The sequence below is a fragment of the Phragmites australis genome, chromosome 22, assembly GCF_958298935.1.
Source record: "Phragmites australis chromosome 22, lpPhrAust1.1, whole genome shotgun sequence".
In the NCBI taxonomy this organism is placed as follows: domain Eukaryota; kingdom Viridiplantae; phylum Streptophyta; class Magnoliopsida; order Poales; family Poaceae; genus Phragmites; species Phragmites australis.
In genome coordinates, this window is record NC_084942.1 from 20,984,714 (window position 1) to 21,004,889 (window position 20,176).

The 20,176-nt window shown below is 46.7% G+C and overlaps 3 protein-coding genes across 5 annotated transcripts; all 3 read left to right on the top strand.

Annotated features, from left to right (window-relative positions):
- Positions 1 to 2,880: 2,880 nt before the first annotated feature.
- On the top strand, positions 2,881 to 5,017 carry LOC133904904 (probable polyamine transporter At3g19553). Its single transcript, XM_062346549.1, has 2 exons — positions 2,881 to 3,980; positions 4,062 to 5,017. The coding sequence occupies exons 1-2, from the start codon at positions 3,022 to 3,024 to the stop codon at positions 4,555 to 4,557; spliced, it is 1,455 nt and encodes a 484-aa protein (XP_062202533.1). The 5' UTR covers positions 2,881 to 3,021; the 3' UTR covers positions 4,558 to 5,017.
- Positions 5,018 to 8,788: 3,771 nt separating this feature from the next.
- On the top strand, positions 8,789 to 11,016 carry LOC133905460 (uncharacterized). Of its 3 annotated transcripts, none has more exons than XM_062347247.1 (2): positions 8,789 to 9,498; positions 9,614 to 11,016. In XM_062347247.1, exon 2 carries the CDS (start codon positions 9,784 to 9,786, stop codon positions 10,762 to 10,764), a length of 981 nt encoding a protein of 326 aa, XP_062203231.1. In that variant the 5' UTR covers positions 8,789 to 9,498; positions 9,614 to 9,783; the 3' UTR covers positions 10,765 to 11,016. The 3 variants fall into 3 exon arrangements, with proteins under 3 accessions (XP_062203231.1, XP_062203232.1, XP_062203230.1); XM_062347248.1 differs by having other exon boundaries at positions 8,789 to 9,460; XM_062347246.1 differs by having other exon boundaries at positions 8,789 to 9,334.
- Positions 11,017 to 17,267: 6,251 nt separating this feature from the next.
- Positions 17,268 to 18,801, top strand: LOC133905297 (uncharacterized). Its single transcript, XM_062347058.1, has 3 exons — positions 17,268 to 17,588; positions 17,892 to 18,011; positions 18,129 to 18,801. The coding sequence occupies exons 2-3, from the start codon at positions 17,922 to 17,924 to the stop codon at positions 18,588 to 18,590; spliced, it is 552 nt and encodes a 183-aa protein (XP_062203042.1). The 5' UTR covers positions 17,268 to 17,588; positions 17,892 to 17,921; the 3' UTR covers positions 18,591 to 18,801.
- Positions 18,802 to 20,176: the final 1,375 nt, after the last annotated feature.

Consider the following 20,176-nt stretch of genomic DNA (forward strand, 5'->3'; position numbering starts at 1 on the left):
TTTTCCACAGACGATTAAAAAAACATTCCTATAGAGTTTTCGAATCGTCTGTTTAAATTATTTCTCCAGTAGTGATAAGGAGGGCTACTCGTGATCAGATAAGGCACAAAGAGCGAGTCGCGCAGGACATCAGGGCGCAACCAAAACTACAATCCATCAAAAGTTGAAGTTTGGATATGGCTTCACCTCCCTCTTTCGTATGTCACAATCCTATTAACACTGTCAATTTTAATACTAATTGATAGTGATAATTATTAAAAATTGATAGTAATATATCGATGATATAAATTAGTATGAACCGACACTCATGATATATCGGTATCACTTTTAATAAAGTGCTATTTATGATGAGTGTAGTGTTCGCATTTCTATACGAACTGGATAAGCACGGCGAGACCTCGGGCACCGCCAACCAGACCCGGCGCCCGGGCCGGGCAGGGTCACCGTCGTAAGGTTCACAAGAGCTATAGTAGCCAGGCATACTGAGAGCTTGCCGATTCCTCCAAGCATAGTATATAGTATTGATTTGCTCCTCCACGAAATTCAAAAGTGCGAGACAACTTTTTCTTGCCACGTGTTTGCCTGATTGGTTTATCACGCCTTGTAGCATGTGACCATCTGTCCTCCTTTCTGCGAAATTATTCGGCTACAAGGAGCGAACAATTTGTCGCTGCAGTTGCAGTTTGCAATTCTAGGCCCACATGAGCCACAGTTCACCTTAGCTCCTCCACACACTACACCCCGGCCTGTTAATGCCTTCGGCAATCAGAATTGGGATCTCTAGGAACCTTGTACAATACTCAAAACTGGTGAAGTATCCAAACTGTTGTTTAAGCTGAATGCATATCTTGATTAGCAATCTCAACTCAACAGCATACCTTGATTATCAATCCGGGCTTTCATGCAACTCATCAGCATACCTTTGATTAACAATCTTTTCATTCTCTTTTTCAGTTCATGTAAGTCAGTAGTTACTGCAGAATCAAAATACAAACTGAATAGTTGTATTCATACTTTGATTAAAAATGTGGGCTTTCATGCAACTCAATAGCAAAAAAATAAAAATAAAAATCCTGGATCTGAAAGTGGTGCAGTAAAGCAGAAGGAGAATATTGTAAAATATCTGCAAAGAGAAGAAGCCAAATTATTCAAATTGTACAGAAGTATCAGATTAATACTTGCATGGCATTTCACCCAAGTGAAATAAACAAAAGTAGTATTCTAGCAATTAAAATTATAGATCACTGTCACCCTAAAAACTTTATCGTGGCAAGATTCATTAGCTAAGTGATCCATAGAAGATAAAAATATATAAGCCCGTTAGATATGGCATGCACCATTCGGATCAGCACCGGCAAGGAACACAAGGTAGGATGGCGAAACATCAACATTATCAAAAGTATCCTTTATTCATTTTATATAGGAAACAGAGATGATGCGGACTGTTATATAGGAAATTAGATTCTTTTAGGCTGCATTAAAAAAAAAGAACATGCGTTGTGAGCAGTGTAAGATTACAAGAACAAAAATAAAACACCTACCTTCCTGATGAGCCCACGGTAGGGCCTGATGGCAGCCAATCTCCCGCAAAGTTTCACCACACTCGAGCATTCTATGGAACAGGATTAAGGCGTCAGCAAGAAGTCCTTGTACATTCAGCTAGTACCAAACAGTGTTAAGCAAGTAGTACCACTACTAAACATGCTTGAGGTGGCGGCGAGGCGGATGAAAGAGTGGTGGTGCGGCGAGGCGCAACACTCCAAACCTAGCCAACTGATCCAAGAGATTAGTGCTACGAGAATCAGGCCTCCGTCGTTGGAAGCAAAATTTACAGGATTTGACCTAAAAAAACCTTATTTTTTATGACATGTGTTCACTCTTACGCTCTTCTTATCAATTAAATTGTTAAATCAGGAGGTAGATAGTGTCTCACGAGATCTTTCGGACAAGGTTCTATAAAATTTGTTTCCTCTGTCACAGGCTGGCAAGGAGATCATGTTAACATCTGTGGCCGAGGCTATCTCAAATTGTGTCATGAGCTGTTTTCAAGTCCCTGTTGCTATTTGTGAAAAGATGAAAACAAGCATTGCTAATTACTGGTGGGGCTTCGAAGATGGCCGGAAGAAAATGCACCGTCGTACGAGCCAGTAAGGTGCGAGACTGCTTTTTCTTGCCACTTGTTTGTCTGATTGGTTTATCACGACGCCTTGTACCATGTCACCATCTGTCCTCCTTTCTGCGAAATTATCCGGCTACAAGGAGCCAACACAATTCGTACTCGTCTTTTTTTAAAAAAAAAACCCCGGAGGATCTGATTACCTCCGTGATCTATCAGATCCATATAATGAACTACTCAACGTAATATCAACACAGAGAAATTGCTCGACCACCATTAAAGTTTAGGTCTCATTTAAAACACATGATTCTTTTTAAGTCATTCCGTAAAAATTCCATATTCCAAACGGTGCCTTATGCATGCAGCAGACGCTACAACGCGGCAATACATAAGCTTAGATCCTCCTGCCCTAGTGACTGGTGAGGCTCTAATGCTCTATAGATGTCCGGCGGGCCTCGCCTTGCCCGCCCGGGTCAACACCCCGGGGTTTGGTCGCGTGTCGCGATGATCTCGCGTGTTACCGCTAACCTTTGGTACTTTGGCATTTCTATGCGAATTGGATGACAAGCTAGCTCGAATTTCATATTGGATGATAAGCTAGCGACAAAGGAGCACGACAACTACACAAGAAAAACAATGATACCGTTCACATCATTAGGCACGTGAAGACACAATCGTCACTGACAAGTGGGGCACCTACTAACTGATTCCATGTTTCACAGAATCTTCCCATTTGCCGGGGCCAGATATACGGCCTCACCTGCCACAGAGACCAATCAACCTCATAATATCTCTCCCGGCAACGCCCGCACCCGATCTGTACTCCACACAGCTCACCAAGCCTCCCCCCACCTCTGACCTGTCCACGTCTCTTGGGCGCGAGCGTCGCGCCGGCCGTTGCCCCGATGACCGGCGCCGCCCCAGAGGCCCCGGCGCGGCCGCGGCGGCTGACGGTGCTCCCCCTCGTCGCGCTCATCTTCTACGACGTCTCGGGTGGGCCCTTCGGCATCGAGGACTCGGTCCGCGCAGGCGGCGGCGCGCTGCTCCCGCTCCTCGGCTTCCTCATCCTCCCGGCGCTCTGGTCGCTCCCGGAGGCGCTCGTCACCGCCGAGCTCGCCTCGGCCTTCCCCACCAACGCCGGCTACGTCGCCTGGGTCTCCGCGGCGTTCGGCCCCGCCGTGGCCTTCCTCGTGGGGTTCTCCAAGTGGGCGTCGGGTACGCTCGACAACGCGCTCTACCCGGTGCTCTTCCTCGACTACCTCCGCTCCGGCGGCGGGCTCGTGCTCCCTCCGCCGCTCCGCTCGCTCGCCGTGCTGGCCCTCACCGCCGCACTCACCTACCTCAACTACCGCGGGCTGCACCTTGTCGGCCTCTCCGCGCTCGCGCTCACCGCCTTCTCCCTCTCCCCGTTCCTCGCGCTCACCGTGCTCGCCGTCCCCAAGATCCGCCCCTCCCGCTGGCTCTCCATCAACGTCAACGCCGTTGACCCGCGCGGCTACTTCAACTCCATGTTCTGGAATCTCAACTACTGGGACAAGGCGAGTACGCTAGCGGGCGAGGTCGAGGAGCCGAGGAAGACGTTCCCCAAGGCAGTGTTCGGCGCGGTGGGGCTCGTCGTTGGCGCGTACCTCATCCCGCTGCTGGCCGGCACCGGCGCGTTGCCATCGGAGACGGCGGCCGAGTGGACCGACGGCTTCTTCTCCGAGGTCGGGCAGAGGATTGGCGGGCCCTGGCTGCGCGTGTGGATCCAGGCTGCCGCCGCCATGTCCAACATGGGGCTCTTCGAGGCCGAGATGAGCAGCGACTCCTTCCAGCTCCTCGGCATGGCCGAGATGGGCATGATCCCCGCCATCTTCGCCCGCAGGTGAAATCTCCGACCACGAGCGGAAAAAAATCGAATCTTTGAGCAAAATTAAAATTAAAATTTGATCCTTTCGTGATGCAGGTCGAGGCACGGGACGCCGACGTACAGCATCCTGTGCTCGGCGACGGGGGTGGTGATCCTCTCCTTCATGAGCTTCCAGGAGATCATCGAGTTCCTCAACTTCCTCTACGGGCTGGGGATGCTCGTCGTGTTCGCGGCCTTCGTCAAGCTACGCGTCAAGAACCCGGACCTCCCCAGGCCGTACCGGATCCCCGTCGGCGCCGTGGGGGCCGCGGCCATGTGCGTCCCGCCTGTCTTGCTCATTGCCACCGTCATGTGCCTCGCGTCGGCCAGGACGTTTGTCGTCAGCGCCGCCGTGGCCGTCGCCGGGGTCGCGCTGTACTACGGCGTCGAGCACGCCAAGAGGCGCGACTGGATCGAGTTCTTGGCCCCGGTGTCACCAGCCGACAGCTCACATGGATCAATCACGGCGCCTGATGCCGCCGACGTCGAGGATGTCCGCGCCGTGCTGCTCGCCGACGAGCCGGCCGACGAAGGTAGCGGCAAGGTCGAGTAGCGCATGAAGATCTGCATTTGCACATACACATGAACCGGAATCCGTGTGTGCCGTTTACTGTACAGTAATTTCCGTAAATGCATTTGGCCATACATCGTATAGGGCGCTCTGAAGGGATAGTGTTCATCAGAAGTTCAGAACTTCAAACCAATTGCTACTGAAGTCTGAACCCTGAAAGAAAGGAACATATCTCAACTTGTCAAAATTATTTTTGTTTTGGCTCTTGAGTGTAACGTAGGTGAGAGGTGTCAGTTTGAGAAGAAGCTATGTTTGTTCAGTTGCACAGATAGGTTGTACTGTAGTCAACTTCTTTCTTCAGTAAAGTGCCGCAACACAGAAAATTTGTACGGTAACTATTCAGAAATGTTTTCATAACACTAGGTTGGATACATCTGGAGAATGAACAGCGTCACTTAATTTGGTATGGCTGTTTCCTGCCAGATTATTGCAACTTCGATTCTGCGCACCTGTCTGAACGTTTCTGGAATAGCTCCAAGGAGGTTTTCTGAACTTTCAGAGATGAGCAGTGGAATCTGAAAAGATCAAGATGATGATTAGGCACTTTCAGCTTGAAAGAAAAAAGATGGTGATTAGGCAAGTAATTGTCTACTCCACCGACGATCTGTACATAAAACAACATAGGGTGCGACTTCTCGGTACTATATGAAAACGATATAAAGATAAGTATATACAATTTGATGCAATGAAGTGGCCATGTCGCAATCGCATGCTTGAGTGATCAGAACACGTCACCTGCGTGGTTGAACAAGAATTCTTCAGAAGAACGGCATTGCCAATCCGAAAATGTGGTGAACTCGATGCACAGTCGACGAACTGAGATGATGGTAAAAAGATGTGCTACTGCCTCCGTTTAACTTGGACTTTTATTACTCATACTTTGACTAACAATAATTTTAACCATACTTAGTTAGTTAAAATAGAAAAAAAATGTCATTAGGTTTTCTATCAAAAGTACTGTATGAGTGTCATATAGTTATAAATACTTGCTCGTACATCTTTGAAAAGTTAACAGGCCAAACAATAGTGAAGTCAAAGTTGCAGTGTAGCTCAACAAACAAACAGTGTTGAGGTGATTGTTCTTCTTCTTGAAACTCCAGGTGCCTGTTTCTCTATAAATAGTATCGAAGCCACTGACTGGTGGCAAAATTTAGGAACCATCCCAAATGTTAAATTTTGACTTCCCCCACGACCGATTTTGTGCCTGGTTTGGTTCACTCCTCTGCGCACGTGCTCCGCTGACTCCCATAGCTGAGCTCCGCATTCAAGAACCGATCCTTCTTCTTCCACCTCCTCCGCCACCTTTCTCCGTCGGCCGGTCAGCTGCCTCCTCCTTGCGGCGGCAGCAGCAACCCTCTGCCGGATGGACTCGAGCTTGCCGGCGATTTGAGATCTGAGGAGAGGCAGCCTGTCCTCGATCCCCACTGCCGCAACGCCATCCCATCCATTCTCCTTCTCGTCATCTTCCTCCTTTGCCTCTTCTTCCACACGCGGTGAGTTGCCATCCGGATCCACCGCACCACCACCGGTGATGGTGGCGAGGATAGCGCGGTGGCCTGGTGGTACGACGGGCGGAGGTACCGGCGCCCCTGGGTCACGCTTCCACCCGCCGGCGCCGCGTCGCCGACCGCCGCTCCCCACGTCCGCCGCACTGCCAGGAACATGACCGCCGCAACGTTTGTAAGCCATCGTGTACTCTATTTTCTTCTTACAGAAACATGTGCATTGCACGTTTTTGAAAAAAAAAAATATTAAGAGCTGCTAACATGTGTTGTTTCAACTTTTGATTCTGGACATTCTGAATTACTCAAAATTAAAAACTGAACGCATAGGTTGATTTTGGAAAACAATTCTAAGAATCAAAAATTCCATTCACTTTTGTTTGGCAATTATCCTCCTTCGATCCTTATCTCCGATTATCTCGTCTTCGATTGATCTCTCCGCTCCAATCGTTTCTTGCGATTCGACCCCTCCACTCAATCTCTCTCGCCTCTCTCCATCTCTTTCGTTCTATCTTCCTCCCTAGTCTCTGTCCATCTCTTTCACTTGCCCCAGCGCCTAAAGGAATGGCTCGTTTCATCAATTCGCTCGAGCCTGGTGCCACTTCAGATTTCTTCTTTGATTCTGGAGCTTCTACCCATGTTACGGCTGACGTCAATAACCTTTTCACTCCCTCTGTCTACACTGGAACGGAGAAAATCCATATGAGAAATAACACAGATTTGTAAATTCTCCACTCTGGTTCATCTCTTATTCAGACACCGGTTCAGACTCTCTCTTACCAATATTCTCCATGTATGTGCCCGGTATTACCAAGAACTTGTTGAGCGTTGCTCAATTGGTTAAGGATAATGCTAAACCAGTGGAATTCACCTCTTCTTGTTGTTTGGTTAAGGATCGAGTGACACAGGAGGTGCTTCTGCGTGGCACTCTTTTTAATGGGCTTTACCGTCTTTCTTTACCTTCTGAACACAAAGCTTTGCTTGGCGAAATAACTCTAGCCTATATTTGGCATCTCATCTACTTAATTTAATGACATTCCATATCCCAGGAAAGGAAGGAAAAAAGCGAATTGAATTTCAGTAAAGTCTTTTTTCTGCTTTATCCTTCTCTCAATCAAAGAAAGGGAATGCAGGTGTTCTGCCGTCCTCTCTTCGTATGCCACCAGCCTTCCTATCAAAAAAAGATTCATTCCTTGAACATAGGCCTCTCTCTTGTGGCTAGCGAGATTGGCTCAAGCGAAAAAGGCTACTAATCCTACAACGGTAACACTAATTACGGACTACTAATATTTCTTTGATCTAACATATATATTGCAGAGATTTCCACTCTTATGCGTATGGTTTTGAGAGGAAGGACCTATTGATTGAAGCACTTCTTTCAACACGTAGGAGAACATACCTACCTTTACGTGCACTTTGATAAGTAGGTCGACAAAGTATTTAAATAAGACATCCACTGGTAAGGACAAACGAAAGGAGATAGATACAGGGAACAGTCATAAACCAAGCACCTCTTCTGGAGATTAGCTGTAGTTCAATACTCTTTCTTTTATATGAAAAGCATCAATCATATTGATTTCGTAACTGGAGAGCCACTATTCAATGATATGCAAATGACATCGTCACATCACCCACTCGTACTCTTCTTTTCTTTGAACCCATGAAAGGTCTGTCTCAAAAACTTAGATTTAGATATGCAAGTACGAGATAAAGTAGTAGCGTGAAGCAAACAAAGAATAGGCATCTGTTTTTTAGACATAGATCAGGGCTACCAGAGCTAGCTACTAAGTAATGCAAGAAATAGGTTTACCGGTATATGTGTTTGAATAGGAATAAGCATGTGGTTGTGTGATAAGTCAGTCAAGATAGGCTCAGCTCACGGGTAAGCAACTAGGTAGAAGTAGTAAGCTTTTAGGTGTTTTAGTTGTTTCATAGGAAAGAAGGAAGAGTTCAAAAAAGGGTGTATTGATAGGCAAGATAAGCAGTGGATAGTCTAGGGTAAGAAAATATCATGTTCGAAGATTTCACTCCCACCTGGACTTTGTTTTTGATGGCTCTTCTTTTATTAGTGGAAGTGGTGCATTTCTTTATGAGGGAAAGAGGCTCATAGCCCTCTCGTCTAAGGTCTAAAACTTAGGAAGAAAAGCCTATCGTCTCTCCTGCTGCCTAATCCGATAAGCCTGAACATGGTCCAAGGAGTTATAACAGGGAAAGCCTTTGAGCCAGCTCAACATCTTATTATGTGATTTTCGTATCTTTCAGTCGAGCTCTTGCATATCTCTTGTTTCAGCCGATTTCTTCTACTTTAGTGATCTAAGGTTCATAAGCAGTCTTGGTTGTAGCTGCTTCCGAAGAAAGGACCTAAACGCCCTTATTTTTGGAAAACGTTTTTTTATTGGGTTGTCTCCACTTCTTGAGTGAGTTCAGTGGGTCAATATCTCATACGGGATTTCAACTAGGCACTTGCACATGCGATTAACAGCTGTTAGATCGAATTCTCACTTTCTTTCAGGGATGGAACTCGTTCTCGATTGTTTCGTATCGTTAGGAGCTATAATGTTACCGTTCCTTTTTTTCTAGTTCTGCAATCATACTTGCATAGATGCTTATTATTACATCATGCTAATATGAAGGTGTGTTTTAAAAAAAAAAAATCTAGTGATGATGTTCTTAGTCTACCAACAAGACATTATATATTATACGTTTCTTTCACGCCAAAAACTAGTCTTAGAATTAACCTTTGAAGTATCAAGTTTTTAAAATTCACAATCAGAATAAGCTTTTTCAAAAGACACGGCGGAAACAAACGCTATTCACTCTTTCTAACGACAATATGTTAATTAATTCAACTTTTTTTAGCAACAGCGCGCAACTTCACTTTAACAAAGGACACTTCGCACTTGCGCACGTGTCACACCTCCCCTAGCATAACATGGTACTCGTACATTCCGGCACGTGCGCACGTGTCGAGCTGACCCCAACAACCAAAGGATCACTTCGCGCTCGCAGCTTGCCATGACGCGGTGGCGGCTACTGACGCGTGGGCCCCCACATGTCAGAGAGACATTAGCCAAGCACCGGGCACGCGCCCCCAAAAAAGCGCCACTACTGTTCGTCGCTCCCGACCAATAATTTGGGGGGAAAAAACTCCAATTGCGGCGGCTGCAAAAAAGGAGATTTTTTCCCGATTTTTTCCACCTCTAATCCCCCCACGATTCTGACTCGGCGGCGGCTCGATCTCCGGAACCCTAATCGAGGTGAGTCTCCGCCGTCTTGCCCCCAAACCCCGCTTCATTTCCCCCAAATTTCTCTCCCTGTCCGAATTCACGCTGTTTCCCCACCGATTCGGCCGGAATTCGAGGCCGGCTCGCTCCCGATCGCCGGTTCGTCGCTCTTGCTTGCTCGGAGCTCGGTTCTTGAGGTCGATTTTCTCGAGCCGTGTTGCTGAATTGGGTTGTGGAGGGATCTCCCGAGCTCTTGTGCCGCGAGGCGATTCTCTCTGTGCTGAATTGTTGCTTCTTGGTCTGATTCTGCAGGTGGTGGGTGCTTTTGGCCGTGCTCGAGAGGTTTCTTCCAGCGGTGAGCTCGGTTGCCGCGGATCGCTGGAACAAGTGCCCGTGGGCGGGCCAGCGGCGGCGTTTAGGGTTTGCTCTTCCCGGAGCTGTTCGACCGCTTCGCTTGCGGAGCTGCATTTGGTGCCGCCGAGATGCAGCCGCCCTCCAAGAAGTTTGCTCGCGTCGACACGCTGGAGCTCAAGACCCAGCTTGTCAAGCGGCTCGGTCACCGCCGCGCCGAGCTCTACTTCCGCAGCCTCAAGAGGTTCCTAGGCTGTCAGCTCGGCAAGGACGAGTTTGATAAGATCTGCGCGGCGGCATTGGGGAAGGAGAACATCAGGCTTCATAATTCTCTGATCCGGTCCATCCTGGCCAATGCCTGTATGTCGGTTGGGCCGCCTGCGAGCAAGCAGGCGGCCACTGGGAACTCACAGACGAGCACGGTGTCAAATGGGACACTGACCAGTGGCATGCTTCCTGTGAGGAGGGTGCAACCGGTGGCTGGTCGGGAGATGAGGTTTGCTGATAAGCCGAGCCCGCTTGGGAAGTCACCTCTTGGCCATCGGGGGACTGGGGAGTTTATATCAGCTGGTAGCAAGGCTCTGCAGGAGGTTATCTCTGTGGAGGATGGCGAGGAGGTTGACCAGGCCCAGGGTAGCCCGGTGTGCGTGCAGAGTCGAAGCCCGATAAGGGCTCCATTGGGAGTTGCAAAGGCTCAGAATTCTCAACCTTCAACGTCTTGCTCTTTAGATGTGTGCTACAATAATGGTGAATTGCCGGATTCTCAGTTGCTGTCGAAGCTGCTGGAGAATAAGTTGGAGGCTCAAGGTCTCAGGATGCCCAAAGAGTGCGCTGATGTATTGAACTCTGGGTTGAATGCATACATAAGTCAGATGCTGAAGGCTTGCTTAGGCATTGCGAAAGCAAGGGGAAACAAGGTGAGGATGCGCCAAGCAAATGGGCGTACTGCTGCTGCTGTAAACAGTGAGCAGAATCATGGCTTTCCATTGGAATCAGCCTGTTCTTACCAAGCTTCGATGCTTGATCTTTGGACAGCAGTGCAGTCCAATTTTCAGTTACTGGGATGCGCTCGGCAACGTGAGAAGATCACTTCTCATCTCCTCAACAGATAAATGAGGGCAGCTAGTTTTCCGCTGATTTTTAGCAAACCTTATGCTGGACAAGTGTAAGAGATACATTGCAGTACCATTGATCCTGCTGTAAAAACTACAGTTAGTTAGATTGAGGTAAAGTGGAGTGGAGTTTGAGTGTAGGGCTGGTTAGTGTGCTGGTCAGGATGATACTTCTTAGGATGCAGTACATTATAGTGAGCTTCATTTACCTGTGATTATTCACAAAAATAATAATAAAAAAGATTCTGTCAATGTTTCTTGGCTTCTTTTCGCACCTTTCTGCCTGTACAGAGAATCAGGTTCTGTTTGTAGGATTTGTTGCTGTTGGATAACTTGGATTCGCCAACTTCCCTCTTCCGAGGAGAGTATCTTTTTTCTGGTCTGTGGCCACATTTTTTGTTTATTTATTTCCTTTACCACGAAGCAGTGTTTGTAAGAATCATGAGTTGAGGCATTAAGAATCAGGTTCTGTTTGTAGGATTTGTTGCTGTTGGATAACTTGGATTCGTCAATTTCCCTCTTCCGAGGAGAGTATCTTTTTTCTGGTCTGTGGCCACATTTTTTGTTTATTTATTTCCTTTACCACGAAGCAGTGTTTGTAAGAATCATGAGTTGAGGCATTCCTGTTACTTGGTTACTATTGTTGATCATTTAGACTGTGTTGCTTCAGAGTTTAGGGTGCTATCTGAACCCCTTATCTTTTGTTTTCTTTTTTATCTGTCTGGTACTTTGGTCCAGGTTAGTTGGGAACCAGAACCAGCAAACTCTTATGAAATTGTACAGATCATTCGGTGTTCTACATCTTGATATGCTTAAGGTGATTTGATTTCTGGATTGTGCCTTCTACGCTGTTCTGCCTCCTGAATATATGCATATGCACATTGATGCAGCTTGCACATCGATGATTTGCTACAGGAGTTTTCCGTATCGTCCAATCTACTTTTTTTATGCACCATGTAGATAAAGTTTGGTACTATTAATAAACTGTGCATATAATGGGTTCAGATATTCAGAAACAAATTTGACGACAAAGTTGAGAATAACTCGAGAAACAGATTGCAGGGTGAAGTTATCCGATGAATTTCGCACTCGTGCTTGCGTGGGGACCTTCACGAAATGATTCATCTCAGGTGAGCACAGAGGAATTTGGGGATCTTGGATCGCCCAGTCACTTCGTCACCATTATCGGAAAGCAGCTCGCACAATAACAACTCGGCGTTGAATGTTAGATCTTACCATGTCCAATCGACTTGCAGTGACATTGTTATCGTGTTATTTTTCTTGTATATATTAGAGAGAACAACAGTGAGTAACAATATGTATATCAGTCAGTAAAAGTGCTTTATTCAATTTCATGAAAAGACATGATATATATGCCCGGGAAGGGGGGGGGGGGGCAGAGATAGAAAATCAAAGCTGTATCGTAGTACTCATAATTGTAAAAAAATATGAAGAAAGCACTGCCATACGCACGTTTGTATTACGTATGCAAGGAACTTTATGCTCTCTCTGCCACACAAAGGGTAACGCAAAAGCAAAAAAAATCAAACAAAACATGTTCAACTCAATTCATACTATATCACACTATCATTCATACGCCCCAAGAAAACCAGGGGAGAGAGAGAAAACTCCATGCATAACAAACTAGTAGGAGAGAGAGAGAGAGTTGGGTCCTCGAGAAACTCCATGGATAACAAACTAGGAGAGAGAGAGGAAATAGGAAGGGAACAAGAGGCCTAGAGAATGTGCTCGCTTTAGGGCTACAAATGTTAGTGTGGGTTCATGACCAAGCTCGTCTTTTCAGGCCCTCCCTGTCACCTCTTTTCTGTCCCTAGCTTCTGCCTTTCTCGCCACTCATGTTCCTTCTTTCGATGCTCAGCGGCTCAGGTGGCGAGCGTGCGTGCCGGACGAACCTGTCGGCTCCTACTGCCTGTACAGGGAGGGGTGACTTCGAATTCATTCTAATTTGCTGTGGATTCAATATCTTTGCACCAATTTGCATCTGGTGTTTTGACTTGATTTGATCTGCAGTTGTACGGTTGCAACAAGACTTGATTAGTAATACATCTCACTATCGGTCGTGTTTATATTTTAGCATCAGCATTTATGTAAAGCCTGAAGTTCTCCTGGAGCAGGGTTTAAGTTCAGGATTCTCAAGAATTTTTAGTATGTCAATTTGAAAAAACACATCATTTGTATCTCCCAAATGCGTCACATGTAGTACAGAGCAACGGCTTTCATCAACTCTTTTAGGTGTTGACAAAGAGGTAGATTCACACTCACACTCACCCTTACGCAATGATGATGATGGCAAGCTTTACCTCCTATGCAAAATTAGTTCTATTTTTTCTTCCCCCTCCACTACTTTCTTCAGCCTAATCTAGCTAGACGGCAGAGGCTTCCAGAAAACCGAAATGATGAGCCGGCTGCAACTTTGAGGAGAGTGTTATGCAGAAGCAGTGTAGGAGGAGACAGAATAGAAAGACGGCTGCAGCCTGAATTTTTACAGGCACCGAGGTACTTCCCCCTCTGAAAAGCTCAGCACTGAATTTTAGCTAACGCCTCAGCCCGTGCGAATGCAGCCAGCATTGCATGCTCTCTCTCCCTGGTTACTTTATCATTGGCACCAGGTTAACTTATTTTTCTGTTGTTTATTCATCAATGCTTAACAGTTTAAGTTTCTTTTATTGTTTCTTACTTTACTGGGTTCTGGCCTCTGCATGCATGGTGATGTTCTGAATCATTCAGACCAAACAGGTTTTGTCATTACAGGGCATAGACAACAGGTTTTGTCAGGCAAACATCAGCTGTTATACTGTAACAACTGTCACTTAACAACAAGAATCAGATAACATTGGAAATAATCTCAGGCACTATCAATTCTCGTTAGGATCAACTTTTTTCAACAAGTTCATAAATGAGTTATAACCTTGGTGCAGGTATGCAGCTAGAACCTTCTCCCTTTTTCTTCAGTACAGAAATGCTCTCTCTCTCTCTCTCTCTCTCTCTCTCTCTCTCTCTCTCTCTCTCTCTCTCTATATATATATATATATATATATATATATATATATATATATATATATATATATATATATATATAGACAAAAGTGACTTTTAGCTTTAGAAGTATGCAAAGGAATAAAGAGGTGCCTTTCTCCCCTATCTACAAATCTTCTACTAATATTTCATCCTCACTTGTTCCTTTTGGGCTTGTTTGAGCTACTACTTTTGTTAATGACTTGATGGGGTTTACCTATTTCACTAGCAATCTGCAAAATCAAAATGATCTAGTGAGAGACATGAAATTCAAGGGGACAAGTAAGCCGGCACTCATGCGAATTGGACGTTGTTCGTCTTTATTCTTATCCATAAAATGACTTTGCACTGGGAAGAAGACCAAAAGAAAGCCGAGAAAGTAGAGTGCCTCTCTCTCTCTCTCTCTCTCTCTCTCTCTCTCTCTCTCTCTGGGCCCAACACAACGTACGGCTGCATCTCTCTCCGGCGGCAAAGCGTGCACCGCTGTCTTGTCTCTCTGAATATCTATTTACCCTCTTGCTTAGGCTTTTTACTTACTTTATCACCCCCTGCACACACACAGCAGTCAGCATTCTGATTTTTTTCAGAAGGCAATTCCTGTCACGATCCCCACATGAAGCAAGCACTCAAATCAACAAAAACACTTAGTACCTCAGTTCAACTATGTGTATTGCCACCGAATTCGAATACACAACAGTAAGTACAAGTCAAAGGAAGAATAGAAGCATAGAGAGTAAAGTACTGGACTGGGTACAAGAGAGGGAACAACAAGGGAAGCGATCGAGAGGAGTAGCTTTGAGGAAGAAAAAGTTTGAGGAGGAAGAAGCTATTCTCTGTATTCATCGATGTCTTGAGCCGCTCGTGTTTGCTGTCTTTTGTAGCCTCCTCCGTGAATGCTGGGCCCTACTTGTCTTTTGGGCTAGGAAGAGAACGAAACGAAGAGAAACAGTTAATATGGTCTTATCCCCTCAGGATATGGGTTTTGTTGGATTCATCCATTTGGATAGATGCATCCAATTATCCACGCAATGCATTCGTCTGTGGTGGCATCGCACTAGGGCTGCGCGACGCAGTGGCCATCGGCAAACACGACGAGCACGAGCGCATCCTAAAGGTGGTCGATGTAGTCTGCGTTGTCGCCTGGCGCCTTGGTGAACACGGCGTGTGACGCACCGGCGTCGGAGACGGTGTCAATGCTGATGAGGTAGCCCGACTTCTGGATTCCGCTTTCAATGGGGTGCAGCGCGGGGGCATCGAGCGCGTCGACAAACCACTGGTCAGTGGCGGCCTCGCCGCCGGTATGCGCCAACCAGGGAAGCACCGCCCCCAGTCGCCACGGTGAGAGTGCGCTGCTCTCGGTGGATGGCTGAGGCGGCACCGGAGCCGACAACACGCGCATCCTTCCGCCGGTGACCACTCCCAGCTCCCTGTCCGCCACCTCACGATGGGGTTGGGGCGCGATCTCGGCTTAGAGCGACACCACGGTGGTGCGACTGGTTGTGTCGGTGATAGAGTTGGGCTCTTGGACGCCATAATGGATGTCAAGTTGACAACAACCATTGCAGATATTTCTTCCATGCAAGCTCCCATAAACTTTTGCAGCTTCGTGCCTTTCGGAACGCAACAAGAGCCACCACACAATTTGCTCCCTCACACACGTACACATCCTCGACCACCTCAAATGCAACAAACACTTGACCAAGCACCTTCTCAATGATGAGATAACAAACCTGGCGAATGGTGACTTTGAGAACACGACTAGTGGCCTCTAGTTGCTTGTGGGCTTTTCATCAAACATGTGGCGGGCGTCAAGCTTCCACTCCATCTCCATGCCAAATCCCATGGATTGAACAACTCTGATACCAAATATCACGATATCCACCCTAAGCAAGCACTCAAATCACCCAGAACACCAAGTACCTCAATTCGATGATGTGTATTGCCACCGAATCCAAGTACACAACAGTGAGTACAAGTTAGGGAAAGAATGGAAGCATAGAGAAGGAAGGACTAAACTGGGTACAAGAGAGGGAAGGGAGATCGGGAAGAAAGGGAACAACAAGGGAAGGGATTAAGAGGAGCAGCTCTGAGGTAGAAGAAGCTATTTTCTGTATTCATCGATGCCTTGAGCTGCTCACGTTTGCTACCTTTTTGTAGCCTCCTCTGTGAGTCTTGGGCCCCACCTGTCATTACTGAAGGCAGGGTACATAACAATTCCCAGCAGTGAGACAAGAACTTGCCATTGTCCCTTAGGCCATCTCCAAGGGGTTCCCATCGCAGTGCTCGTTCCCCTTACGATAGGAAAAATACCGCGACAGGAACGAAACACGAGCTCCAAAGTCTTCCCGTCGCGGGCCGGCACGGGGCCGGATAGGAGAGAGGTTCCCACGCCCCTAGGAACCTCTATCCTATCCCTTCATGGAGACGCTGAGCGGGGAAGGGGCTGGAGGTTGCGCTTGCGCGCTCGGGCGGAAGAGGTGGAAGCGAGAGGCGGTGACGGCTACGCGCGCGAGGAGGGCGGTGGAAGGTTGGTAGCGTGCGTGCTACTTTGATATTTGGATTTGGGAAAATAATGAAACAGAGAAGAGAGTGATAGAGAGATTGGTGGTGTAGGGGATTTGGATTGGAGGCGCAGGCAGCATTCTTCTCCCTGTACAAAATACATTGATAGTGTATACATCCAACGTATTGCAGACGTATTATATGTGTCGTGGCAGTTATACGAAAAATAATAGAATATTATAAGTGTGTTGGGGAAGGGAATGAAGAAGATAATGTTGTTAGAGTGTAGGAACCTGAAGGGAACACGTTTGGGAAGGGAATCCTTTCGAAAAAGGGATTTTAGTCTGAGAAGTGAACGAAATGAAGATAAACAGTTAAGATGGTCTTATCCCCTCTCCAGGATATGGGCTTTGTTTGGATTCATCCATTTGGATAGATGCATCCAATTATCCACGCAATGCATTCGCCAGTGGTGGCAATAATGCAGGGAGCAGCAAGCACAGAATGACAGAAAGCTCATACTACCTCATATATCATGTGCCCGGCCCCTTTGCTTGTTTTCAGTGACAAGCTGACAGTTCCATCTTACTAGGAATTGGTCACTTGTTGCACACACAAAAACCAAGCAAAATAACAGTAAACAATTGCACAAAGCAATGGAACTGAAGCAATGGTACATACATGCATGCATTGCGTGCATTTTTCTTTTCAGGACTGATTGTGTGCATCTGTGCAATGATCATGGCACACATGTACATTGCACCACACACAAAGTTTATGTACTGTTTGGAATGCACTCCTTCTGGTTTGCAGTACAAGTTGTAGACTTGTAGTTGCAGTTGCTTCGGGTCCTTGCAGGTGGGGCCCATGCATGCATGGCAACGAAGAGAAGAAGGTTAAACTAGACTCCTGCAGACCTGTCTGCTCTGGGAGGGGCACTGCATGCATGCTTGGCCTTTCTCCCCTCATGCGACTGAGTGACAATGTGCCATTGGCCAGGGTGCAGCTGGGGCTACTGCATGCGCTCTTGCTTGGCATGCCTAAAAGGAGGGGAGGCAAGGAAATTTTTTATCCTTCCCTAGTGTGAGAGGCACCCATGGCATTGGAGGCAGTGTTTATAAATCACCACCCCTCAGCTTCAGAACCACCACAACACCTGCTCTTTCATTTCCTTCTTCTTCTTCCTGTGGCCTGTTTGCCACATGCAAGTTTGAGTGTGTGATCGACTGAAGAGGCTGGTGGGGAAGGCCGAGAGAAGTGACAACACACAAGCATCTTAGCTGCAGGTCAGTTGCTCCTCTCTCTGTGGTTGCATGCATCCTTGCCTGAAATGTTGTTTGCCTCTCAGAGACCAGAGGTTGGCAGTTCTGATGGCACGCATCATGGATGATTGTCAGAACTCCTGCTCTGAGATGGATGCTTCAACTGTTACTTGTCTTGCCTATTGCTATATGATTGGTGTTGTTTATGTTGTGTAAAGTTTGAACCACTAGGATCAGTCCAAAATGGATTGGTAGCTTTTAAGTGTATATCTTTGTTTCACATTTCAGCAGGCTACTGAATTTGTTAACCTGGATAATAAATTTCAGGGAAGAACAGTAATTGGTTGAGTAGAGAAGATGATGATGGATAAGCAGCTTGTGAGGCAATGTGACATGGAGGTCATGAAGATGGCCATGCTCAAGCATGAAGAGACCTTCAGGAATCAGGTAACACACTCAGCTCATTCTTTCAGTTCTTCACCGTTGCAAATTCTTCCATCTTGCATATGAAGAATGAACTGCTACTGATCATCGATCGCCTGCTCTTTGCAATCATCCGATCAGGTCCACGAGCTGCACCGCCTGTACCGCATCCAGAGGCGGCTGATGAGCGGCCTGAGCAGAGCCGAGCCGATGAGCACCCGCCGGCGCAACAAGCAGCCGCGGCGCGCGCTGAACCTGCAGCTCCCCGCGGACGAGTACATCGTTAGCGCCGATGAGGATGGCGCCGGCACGGAGCTGGAGCTGACGCTCGCCGTCGGCGGGCGCTCCGCCGCTCGTAAGAGCAACAGGCAAGAACGCGGCGCCGGGGTCTCCTCCCCCTTCGCGTCGGACTCCGGCGCGAGCCTCCTGTCGTCGTCTCCGTCGTCGGCCGAGTACTACTCGGACGACGGGCCGGCAGTGATCCACGCGCCAATGCCGCCGCCGTGCCAGAGGGCGATGGCGTTCGACCTCGGAGAAGGGATGGTGAGGCAGCAGGCGCCGTGGCTGTTGCAGTGCCAGTACCTGAGCCTCAGGATGACATGAACATGCAGCTCACCATCATCCATCCATCACATGTACCAGCTTAATCCAGCTTGTGTTGTGTTGTAGAAGAAGCAGTAGCCACTAGTGTTTTCTTTTTTCTTTTCCTCTTTTTTGTTTGCTATGTGCTAGGGTCGACGCCAATGGAGTTTGGGAAGGGTTGAATCCTAATCCTGATCCCCAAATCTTAATTGATCATGGCTAATGAGTACATCCTGATTGCTTAATGTTCAGACTGTTGCTAATTGATGAGTAATATATCTGGCCTTGTTCAAGATTTTGTGCTCAATAGTTGCATCCAATCATGATGCATGCAAAAGAACAAGCTCACAGTGAAAAGGTGAGTGGCAGTAAAAGACTTCATGTTTGAAACGAAAAAAAAAACAGTTGCAGTAAAAGACTAAAAAGTAATAATGAGACAGTGAAACTGTCAGTAAAAGTGAGTGCTGATTGCTGAATACTCCTGGTAAATAGGGAAAAGGGGGCACAATTTTTACAGTGAAAAAGTTACAGTTGATGGCCAATAGATGTGGAGTCTCCAAATTACTCCTAGCTTGGAATTCAGGTCTTTTGAGTAGATATCATAATTTGGAAAAGGAGGCCGTCTCTGATTATTGATGTTGTGATTGAACTTTCTGGGTTAGCAGAAGCAAAGGATTTGCATTCACGGATGCCAAACGTAAAAAAGAGGACTGGATTCAGCAGAAGAATTCAGAAGAGGCCATATGGATGTCAGGATAAATGTTTTTTTTAGAACAGATGTCAGGATAAATGTTGCTGAGGCACGAAGGTGACAAGATCAACAACGTTGTGCTCTAACAGTAAGCCACATGCATGTATGTAATGCGAACAAGCTGCAAAGAACAGAAATCGCATGCGTATTTCCATGAAGAAACAAATAGGAAAGAGTCACAACAAAATTTGAGTCGCACAAATCAGAAGAGAGTAAGAGCCAGGATTCAGGAAAATACGAAAGTGAAGAAATCTCAGGTAAACCTTGCAGCTACAGTAATCAAATTGAAATTTATCGCTATCTTGGACGGAAACGTAAGAGGATAGTAAGACTGAATGACATGAAGCATTGCAGGAGACAATTCGGATAACCATCATGCTTGCTCGTACTTAAAGCCAAATTAACAACGAGGGTGCCGGCATCAGCAGTTAAACATTCAATGGTATGTCAAACCTCCGGCAGGATTTCCGATTGCATCTTTTTTATATAATGGAATAAACATCCCGGTAGTCAAGCTCCGCCTAGGTGGTTATAGTTTTTCTAGGCAGCCACAGTAATGGTATGTTAAATAGAGAAGATTTGGCATCTTAAAACAAAGAAATTGACCATAATACATCTACGATTTCTATGTCTATGGTTTATCTTCCTCCACCTCCAATTTTTATCCCAATTTCTTACATAGACGAAGCCAAATGGAAAATGTCTAGGTTCCAGGCCAAGAGTGCTGCTCCGCTTAGCGCCTAGGCACTGGCTAGCACAACTTTTTGAAACACTGATTATCGCAAAGATTCATCACTAAGCTGCCAACACCACACAAACCGTGATGGAAATAAAATGGTCAACATAGTTTCGATGA

Coding starts and splice junctions, on each gene's coding strand:
- LOC133904904 (XM_062346549.1), top strand. CDS start 3,022: ATGACCGGCGCCGCCCCAGAGGCCCCGGCGCGGCCGCGGCGGCTGACG. Junction 3,981..4,061: donor CCCGCCATCTTCGCCCGCAG/GTGAAATCTCCG, acceptor TTCGTGATGCAG/GTCGAGGCACGGGACGCCGA.
- LOC133905460 (XM_062347247.1), top strand. CDS start 9,784: ATGCAGCCGCCCTCCAAGAAGTTTGCTCGCGTCGACACGCTGGAGCTC.
- LOC133905297 (XM_062347058.1), top strand. CDS start 17,922: ATGATGATGGATAAGCAGCTTGTGAGGCAATGTGACATGGAGGTCATG. Junction 18,012..18,128: donor AAGAGACCTTCAGGAATCAG/GTAACACACTCA, acceptor TCATCCGATCAG/GTCCACGAGCTGCACCGCCT.